The sequence below is a fragment of the Triticum aestivum genome, chromosome 2B (genome assembly GCF_018294505.1).
Source record: "Triticum aestivum cultivar Chinese Spring chromosome 2B, IWGSC CS RefSeq v2.1, whole genome shotgun sequence".
NCBI lineage: Eukaryota > Viridiplantae > Streptophyta > Magnoliopsida > Poales > Poaceae > Triticum > Triticum aestivum.
In genome coordinates, this window is record NC_057798.1 from 15,053,710 (window position 1) to 15,063,989 (window position 10,280).

The 10,280-nt window shown below is 46.2% G+C and overlaps 1 protein-coding gene across 1 annotated transcript; it reads right to left on the reverse strand.

The window, feature by feature from the left end:
* Positions 1-3,243: 3,243 nt before the first annotated feature.
* LOC123039971 (uncharacterized) lies at positions 3,244-4,719 on the reverse strand. Its single transcript, XM_044462941.1, has one exon. It carries the CDS (start codon positions 4,717-4,719, stop codon positions 3,244-3,246), a length of 1,476 nt encoding a protein of 491 aa, XP_044318876.1.
* Between the last annotated feature and the right edge of the window lie 5,561 nt (positions 4,720-10,280).

Consider the following 10,280-nt stretch of genomic DNA (forward strand, 5'->3'; position numbering starts at 1 on the left):
TCGTATGTGTCACATATGCAGATGGCTATACGGTTTCATGAAATGCACATACTGCCCTTATACAGTTTGTGGAGGGGGTGTACCAAAGCAGGCCTCTTGTTTGCGAATTTTTATCAATATATCACTGCTTTTGTGTGTGTGTGTGGGAAGGGGGGGGGGGAGGGGGGAGGGGGGCTGGGAAGGATGCTGGAGCCTAGAAGACTTTTTTTTGATAAAGGACATTTCATTGAATAGATATATCAGGTGATACAATCGCATCGAAAGAAAGCCCGACCTCTGCATAACTAGATGCACACAATCAAAAAAGTCCAGAGTACCCTAAAAGCAAAAAATAATTCGATACAGTGCCAATAAAAAAACATGTCCAGCCTAGGGAGTGGCAGATCCTATCCATAGGTCACACCGCCATTCATGGGGTAGAAAACCTTCCTGGCCGCATGCTCCAGCCATGTAGACGCCATCATAAAAAGGTCCCTGTCCTCCGGCCTCTACAGGATAGACCAAGTACGGAGCCATCGTGTACACACATGAATAACCTGCATAGGAGATGAGACACATTTGTTATTAAAAATCACATCATTCCTGGTAAGCCACAGTGCCCAACATAAGGCCGTCGCTCCCACAAGAATATGTGTAGAAAATTGTTTACCAATACCCCGCAACCAGTTGCCGAACATGTTCCGTGCACTACGTGGTGGGTATAGATCCGAAGCTACTTGAACTATGGCCCAAACTGCCCGAGCGAACTTGCACTCAAAAAATAAGTGTTTAATAGACTCGTCATGTTGGCCAAAGACACATGTCTTGGAACCATGCCAGTTTCATCATGCCGGATTGTCTCTAGTTAGGATGACTCCTCTGTTAAAAAAAACAGAGGAAAATCTTCACTGTTAGAGGGATTTTGAGCTTCCACAATTTCCTGTTATCAACTGAAACATCACAATGAACCATTGCATCATACATGGATTTGACTGAAAATTTGCCATTCTGATGCAAGTTCCATCGAAAAATGTCCGGCGCACCTGACAGTTGAATGTCCTCCAGGCGAGTGAGTAACTCATTCCATGCTGCCAGGCGAGGGCCAAAAAGGTCCCTACGAAAAGAAATATCTGGGTTTTCTTGTCCTAAAACTTATTTGATTGTGACGAATTTATGTCTAACAATCCTTTACAAGCTCGGATATTTTATTCCCTAGCCAAATATCTTCCTAGAATCGAACCTGAGAACCGTCCCTAACTGAGAAGGTCCCAAATTGGAAAAGGAATTCCTTGGCCTTCATCACACCACTCCAGAAATACGAATCCCCAGGTTTCCAATGAACTTGAGAAATGGCATTGGATCCCACATACTTGTTGCGAATGATTTCCTGCCATACTCCATTCTCAGTGAGTAGTTTGTAAACCTACTTGCTGAGAAGAGCAATGTTTTTAATCTCAAGGTCTTGGATTCCCAGCCCCCCTTGACTTTTAGGTCTGCATAATACACTCCACCTAGCCAGTCGATATTTCTTGGATTCGTTATCGCATTGCCAAAAAAATCTGGATCTAAAGTAGTCTAGTCGCTGGAGAACCCCTTTCGGTAGGTGGAAGAATGACAACATATATAAAACCATGTTGCTTAGAACTGAATTGATCAAGATCAATCGTCCCCCGTAAGACAAGAGCTTGGCCTTCCAACTGGCTAAGCGTTTCTCAAGTCTCTCTTCCACATGCTTCCACTCAGCAAGAGTTAAGCGACGCCAATAGTGTATGGGAATACCCAGATATCGAATCGGAAACTGCCTGAGCTGGCATCCAAAAATCTCAGCATACTCAGGTGCTGATTCTGCAGCATCGCCAAAGCAAAAAAGTTTGCTCTTATGAAAATTAATTTTGAGACCAGAAAGATCCTCAAAAGCACATAAGAGCAACTTGAGATTTCTTGCCTTATCTAGATCATGATCCATGAATAGAATAGTGTCATCCGCATATTGTAGAATAGAGAGACCATCTTCTATCAAGTGTGGAATGACACCACTAATTTGACCGTCCAGCTTAGCCCGCTCAACAAGGGTAGCTAGCATGTCGGCCACAATGTTAAACAAAATAGGAGAAGCGGGGTCCCCTTGACGAAGCCCTTTCCTTGTCTGAAAATAGTTGCTAACGTCATTATTAACTTTTATGGCCACACTGCCTCCAGAGACAAAGCTCTCTACCCAACGACACCATTTTTGCAAAAACTCCTTCATGCGCAAAGTTTGCAACAGAAAGGGACACTTAACCTTATCATAGGCTTTGTCAAAATCTATTTTAAGAATGACATCATTCAACTTTTTTCAGTGAAGCTCATGTACAGTTTCGTGCAAGACGACAACTCCATCTAATATGTTGCGGCCTTGCGTAAATGCTGTTTGAGTGGGTTTTACGACATGGTCAGCCACCCCGTTCAACCGATTAGTTGCGACCTTCGTAAAGATTTTAAAACTTACATTCGGAAGGCAAATCGGACGATATTGTTGAATACGACTAGCCTCCTTCATCTTAGGCAATAGGATAATTTCCCCAAAGTTTAAACGAGAAATGTCAAGGTCTTCAGCATGCAGTTGGTTAAACAACTGAACCAAGTATGCCTTAATGACGTCCCAAAAACATTGATAGAACTCTGCGGGAAAGCTATGCGGACCCGAAGCCTTGTTGTGTTCCATTTGAAACACCGCGGTTCGAATTTCCTCCTCAGAGAACGGGGAGGTTAGGAATTCATTTTCCGCTTCCATAACTTGAGGAATGTCCTGAGTAATGGATTCATCCAGCTGAAAATTTGATTCAGCTGAAGGTCCAAAAAGCTCTTTGCTAATAAAAATTCTAAGTGGTACGTCCCCCTCAATTCAGCCTACCAGACTTCTTAATCCAGTCTTATCTTATAGTTGCAACTGTAATCTCATATGATCTAAGTTTTTGTGGCATCCACCTCCACGCAGCAGCACAATACATAATTAGTAAGCCACCTTACTCAAGACTTCACTAGCTAGTGATAGTAAGGAGTGGTGGATTTGTACGTTATCTACAGGTGGAGGATTGTTGGATTGATAAAATGTACCCCGTCCGATCCAAAATAAGGGCCGTGGAGAGAGTACAAATTTATGGCACATTAACTGAAATTATGAGTACATTTACTTCAGTGGTATACCTGAAAACATCTGTTTGTTCTAAATAAATAAAAATATAAAATTCAACAGGAATTACATTACATGAGTCTGAAACAAAATTAGACTGGCACTCCTCGTCGCTTCCTCCCTGGCACGGCACTAGCTTCATGTGTATCCTGCGCACGACTTGTAACGAAATGAACAAATGATTTATGAGGGGGTATCCTTGATTCCCATGAAATTAGAATGAAGTCTCCTTTTGGTCTAACACTAGGATCTGTTAGAAGTTCCCCAAATGTCACACTTGGTTGTTTCTCGATTGAAGCATTAATTGTATAAGGTATCATGCTAAGTGGATGTGAAGCAAGGTCTGTCATGTGACTAATGTCCACTGGATGACCTTGTTCTATAAGAATTCTCGGGTGCACACCATGTATGGAGAGGTTTCTTTTAGCCATTTTTATCCCCTTGTCCAATATGCAACGCCAAAACTGAGCATCGAGGTTCCTACTCAATACATCTGCGACCTTATTTATTGTGACAAGTGAAGCTTGCGCACTGTGCAATACCTTGGCAAATTGATCTGCTATTTGTACTAGTCGCGGGTGTTCCGCCGGGTCTACGCTTCCAAATGCAAGTGTCTTGAAAAGATACCTCAACTCATCGTAAGAGAGAATACTTAGGAAAATCGGTTTCACCGATCCAAACCGGGCTAATCGTTTAAGTTTACTTACAATGATGATCTTGATTCCTCTGCCCATTGTTATGAGAAGTGAGTGTAACTTTTTCCAATCATCGTCACCCACATCAGAAGCAAACTCAATAACTACCAAGATCATCCCTTCCATGGTCCTGCCATGGTCAAGTACCTTCAAAAGGCTGTCTCCATTCAAGTGCAAAATAGAGGAGAAGCGCGAGCGAACCCTTTCGTCGCTGCACACATGAGCAACCAATGTCTTCTTTCCAATTGCAGCACCTCCTATGATTGGAAGAACGGCTGGTGCATGATCACCAGGAGGTTTGTTGTGCTGCAACAAGAAGCTCAACAGTTTTTGCTTCTCAGCGTGTCGGCCGAACATGAAATTTTCAGTGTAAAGATACACATCATATGGTCTACGAGACATGCGTTCACATCCACCCAGAAGCATAACAAATTCTGTCATGTTAGCAACTACGACTTCTAAGCTTTCCAAGGAATCATGAGACTCAAGGCGCATGGTCTTGTCATTCTTCTCAGTTGTTCGAGAACGCTTGAGGGGAATGTCTAAATACAAGTTGCTGCAAGATGAGTCGTTGATGCTAACCTCATCAAAGCCTGCACTGTCTTGGATGGTTCGGTGCCGCAAGGTGTCCAGCGCACTGTATCCTCGATACATGGCCTCCGAGAGCATCTTGAGCTGCAACTGCATCGCAGAGTTGGTTATGTACCGCGCATCTGCCTCCTCAACGACTGTGCTGACTCTCATCAGGAGGCGCTGCAACCTCTCCACCACCTTCTCTGATTGTGCATGGCTGTTGGAGTGGTACTTGTTCATCAGGAAGGAGATGAACCGGCTCACAAGTTCGCCAACAACTGCAGATTTGACAACCTCCATGGCTGATGGTCGATCTCTCTGGAGAAATTAACTAGACTGCTCTCTTCCAAGTCTTGCAAACACTCTTGGCAAACATAAAGAAGTCTCCAGGGATGACTAAATGTTTGACTGGAGTAGTGGGTTGGTGACACTGATACTTTTCTGAACGGCCCAAACCAAACACGTGACAAAGACAAGCCAACTTGTCCAAGGCACATGAAAAAATCGACCACTGTTTTTATACTCACAATAGGTCCAAATTAATCATGATTCAATAGCAAAATGTATATTTAATTATTTGTGCATTTGTCTTTCTTGGGGCTCCCTTTTACATTTTACACACGAGGAATATCATCCACCCTACTCTAGCAAAGTTTGACCGTGGAAATTGTTTGGGCTTTTCTAGCTGAATTTCAGTGGAGAATCATGACACAACTCGTTGGCAAGGACACGATATGCCCCCTTTCTACCTTTGTCAGTGATGATGAGAATCCCAACTCCATACGTCAGTGATGATGAATATCTTTTGCAGGCTTACCTGTATACTACCTGGGGTGTCTCTGTTCATGCTTCACCATAAAGGAAGTTGAGTTTCCTTCAAGCTTGTGTCAAACTAATCTTGAATTATAATTCTATTCTAAATTTCTAGCCCGCTGTTGCTGTTCTTTTCTTTTTCCATTTTCCTCACCGAAGTTTGAATTCTTGGGCACAAGTAATAAGTCGAGAAAAAGCGGATAGCATTGTGTACTGCTATACTCTCATACAATTGATGTACATTTCCTTGATTTTTGACTCACAAAAAACATTTCCTTGATTTTACACAGCATAATATATATACTTGAAGTTAGTATATCTGATATCCAGAAGCCCCTACTTGAGTAATCTTTATGAAGATATGTAACTTGTCCATTGATATATTCTCACTCCTGTTGGTTCTGCAGCTTCCCCCTGCTGCTCGCCGCCAAGGCCAACAACGGTGCACTGATCTCGCCGGCTGCCGCTTTGCATGAAGGTGCTCGTCCACAAGCTCACCAGGTACTCGCTAGCAAGTACTTCTCCCCGCCACGACGGTGGAAGTGGGTGGTGAGGAAGTTTAAGTGTTTACTATTTTAGTTGAATAGTGAGCTCAACTAATATAGAGATACATTTGCTCACAGCCCAGACCTTCAGAGCTGCGTCTATTTATTTTGGATTTCGTATTTTATTTTGATCAAAAATCATTACAATAAAAACTTGCACAATTGTATAGTAAAGTTTGACCACTTAGCCATTGCTCCTAGCTAGGCATGTCAATGTGCATTTTGTGATTATTTATTCTTCATAACAAAATGCAGATTTAGTGATACCAACTGTTGGTGTAGGGAAGACAGCACACAACGATTTATTTATTATCCAACAAATCCAACTCTACAGAAACCCTTATCCGAAAAAGGGTTTCCCCCCGCTTTAGATTATAAAGCAACCAACATCCACAACCAAGCCACCGATACAAATCTAACTCCACAGAAACCCTTATCAGTGCCGATTACCTGTCGATATGCTTTGGGGGATTCCTGACGGCCAGCGACGCCGTCTGCTGTCTTTGTTGTCGCCGGAGGCTGGTTGCGTTCAAACCGAGTTCTCTGTATAGCACCCAGGCCCATTATTTGGTGGGCTTAATCGGGATCTCTTTTCAGTGCTGAGAAAGGCTTTGGACTGAATTTAGTAACAGCCCATATTAGACGCTTTATGGGACATTATAACTGACATAGTACAGCCCATATTAGACGCTTTATGGGACATTATAACTGACATAGTGTAACAGAGCGCATTGCAATCACTTTTTAAGTGTTTATGGTTCACGTCGACATAGCAAGTAGTTTCCTTCAGAAAAACATAGCTTAGGGCATTTTTAACCGATCCCTAAAAAATAGCAGAGTATCCGGCCTAATAAACCTTAGTGCAGTATTTATACTCCACTAAATTTTGGTTGGTTCTAGCCAATCCTTTAAACTTAGCGGAATAAACATAACTTTGCATAAATTAGATCTAGTTTCAACCGAAACTTGCATGCATTTAAACATAAGTTCAACATAGGTAGTCTTCACAACCGAACATCGAGCACAAATTTAAAATTAAACTAAACTACACTAAAAACAACTTACATTCAACGGCCGAATTGGAGGTCGAGCCAATTCTTTCTCGTCAGGCCACCCTCGGTGAAAGCTGGGTCAGGGCTGGTGCCGTCATCGTCCTCAGGGAAGACGCTCCGCAACTCCTCGACGTCAATCTCCTCCTCCTCGCCGCCCTTCTTGCCTCCCTCCTTGCCGCCCTCCTCGTCGTTGGAGATGACGACGACTTCGCCGCCATTGACTGCGAATATTGTCCGATCCGCCTCCACGAGCTTCGGGTGCTGCCGGCGGAGGTCCTCCATGTACGCCTCATCGACGGCCTCCGCCTCGAGGCGCTCCCGAGTCCCTTGGTCCTACCGCGCCATCCGAGTGCTCACCACCTCGGCTCCGGCAGGACGAGATGGATCGGCACCGTCCCAAATGGGAAGTTCATCCGGGCGGCGGAGCTGTGGTACCGGACTTGCCACCGGTCGTACTCCATGGCCTCGAGCTCAGCCCTATGGAACGACCCGATCTACCTCCTTTAGTGGAACTCCCGGTCGGTGATCTCCGCCACCCACGTCCCCCACGAGCACTAACAGATGCCGAGGTAGATCCTTGTCGGCGGTCGCGACGGAGGCAGCTCCGGGAAATCCTCGAATCAGGTGGGGGCGGGAGGATCGGGCGAGCGGTGGTGGCTCGAGGATGCGTTGGTGGACGAGGACCCACAGGCGTGGCAGCGCGGGTCCACGTTGTCGATTGGCGGAGGGTGAGGGTGTCCGGGACTAAGGGGTCCTCGGGCTGCCGACCTATCTCTCATGGGACGGACTGAAGGTCTACTTTTGGTTCGTTGGAGGAAGACCGGACTACTGACGATCTCGTGCTCCAGAAGGAAACCTTTCGACACTTGGCATATCCGCCAAGTCTCGCTTGGTATGATCGGCATGTTTATCCCACGATGGTAACCGACATATGTAACCCTAGGTAGTTCTGGAGTCTATATAAACAGGGGGGTTTAGTCTGTAGAGGCTAGAACCATCATCCTACTCATCTAGGGTTTAGTTCACCCGATCTCGTGGTAGATCAACTCTACAATCATCATACAAACACATCAATACAATCAAGCAGGATGTAGGGTTTTACCTCTTCGAGAGGGCCCGAACCTGGGTAAACACTGTCTCTACGCCTGTTCTTACCTGTCGATCCAGGATCCACAACTCGAGACCCCCTACCCAAGATCCACCTATTTTGACACTGACAGCAGGGACCTCCGGCCACCGCGTCCGGCCATTGGGAGGAGAGGGGGGGGGGGGGATGGGCGGGCGACACGCCGTCGGCAGGGCAACAGGGAGAAGAGAAAGAGAAGGAGAGAAATTTTACTCGCCATTGAGCGGTGGAGTAAAAATAGGAAGATTTGCGGCGGCCTGGCAATTTTTTTACTCCTCTAACGGTTTTTGGAGATCGGTAGGTGCCGGTTAGAAGAGTAAACCGAATTTTCACTCCTCTAACCGGTTATAAGGGAACAGTTAGAATTCCTTCTTGTTTCCGGTCTAGCTAGACAACTGACTGTACTATATTTTCTGGTTCCACTCTTCAGTTCTGGTAAGTTTTAGACGATGGACGCTTGGTTTTATTTGCTATTGTTGGCCAATAAGTCGCGGCAGGATGCGTTGGGCGTGCGTGCGGGCGCGCGCACTGGCCGTATCGCACACGTCGTGTCCGTGGTGTGTGTGTGTACGTGAGAGCGTGCGTGTGGAGCACGGGGGTGTCCGTGTAGGAGTACACCGTGTGTGTGTGTAGGGCCAAGTCGTTAGCGAGCTGAGCGGGGGTGATCGTGGCCATTCTATTGGAGCTCGCCGTGGTCGCGGGCATTGGAGCGTGTCGTGAGCGCGGCCAGAGTGGGCGGAATGGGGGCACAAGGGAGTGGAGACGTGGGTTCGTGCCCTGGGCGCTGGCTCCGGGTATAAATCGCGTGCAGCGATTGTTGTAACGGTGTGGATCTTGAGTTCGAGCTCAGAAATTAGAAGCCGTTCGTGCGCCAGAAAAACACCACCGTGTCCACTCTGTGCTCCTGTTCTTCTCCTCTTCCTTCTTCTTCATTGGTTCGAGCCACGGCAAGAGAGGGTGATGAGAGAGAGAGAGAGAGCTAGGGCAAGCTTGAGCAAGGGCCAAGGTTTCAACAATCCGAAACTAGCAGCTGTCTTCCTACAAGAAATTGTTTCTTGGCTTCTGGACGAGTGCTTGGATGCTCGTTCCGACAGGTCAGGAGGCTGTTGATGTTACTGCGAATATCCACACCATTAACACCTCAAATTTAAATCATTATCCTCTTTGACGGATCTTGGCCGGGCGCGGCGTACGGCGGTAGGTGCGGTGGAGGTAGCGCATGGCAACGGAGGAGCAACGCGAGAATGAAGGGGAATTGAAATGAAGCTGCTCTTCGCCACAACCCGGTTATGCAGAGTCGATGAGCTCATGTGTACGCACGGAGATGCACGCCTTGATACAAGGGTGCAGATGGAGTCGCGCCAACGAGCTTGGGAGCGAATGTTCGCTCCTTACTGTTTCTGCCTGTTTAATTATCTAGCTCGGTCAACAAAAACAGAATCCATAGTGATAGTGGCACAGCACAAACAGTCCCTATCGTCATCCCCGAGAGAATAGTGCACCAACTTGGTGTGCCGTTGATGTGTGGGACCCTGTCGTCAGCGCCTACCAGTGACGAATCCATCCCCAACCTCCCTTCTTTCCCAAACCACCATGACGGCAACATGAGGCTCCTCCTGCCTACTCCAGGCCGCAGGCGTGCCGTGCCGCCACCCAACAGCACAACACATAATTTAGTATGTCACCTTACTTAGACTTCACTAGCTAGTGATAGTAAGGAGTGGTAGTTGGTACTGTCACATTGGACGATGTCAGTTTGTTCGTTATCTAAAAAGAGCAGGTGGTGGATCGTTGGATCCGATAAAATGTACAAGTTTATGCTACGTTAACTAAAATCATTAGTACATTTATTGCTTGAATGGTATACATGAACACATCCGTTTATTCCAAACACCAACTATCGTGCAAACGTCACGGCAGATGTCCTAGTGTGAGGACTTAGTCGTGAGGCCAACGCATCTATGTGGTAGCTTGAGAGGGTTGATCGGGACGAGAGACACAACACACAAGACAAGGATTTAGACAGCTTCGGGCCCCGGGAAACATCATCCAGTAATATCCCAACATGCTGTTTGGGGCTAGGTCTCATTATGCTCATGAGAGAGACGCCGTAAATCCGGCTCTCCTCTAGTTGTGTCTAGCCTTAACGATTATTTTCTTGCCCTTCTCCTTTGGGGTGCCCCGCCCCTCTTTATATATGTTGAAGGGACGGGTTACATGTAGAGTCAAACTTGGATTAGGACTTAACTTATTTTGACGTCTTACCATGGGCTTCTCACCATGGGCTTCTTAACGTCTTGGGCTTCTTAACGTAAGTCGTCTTAC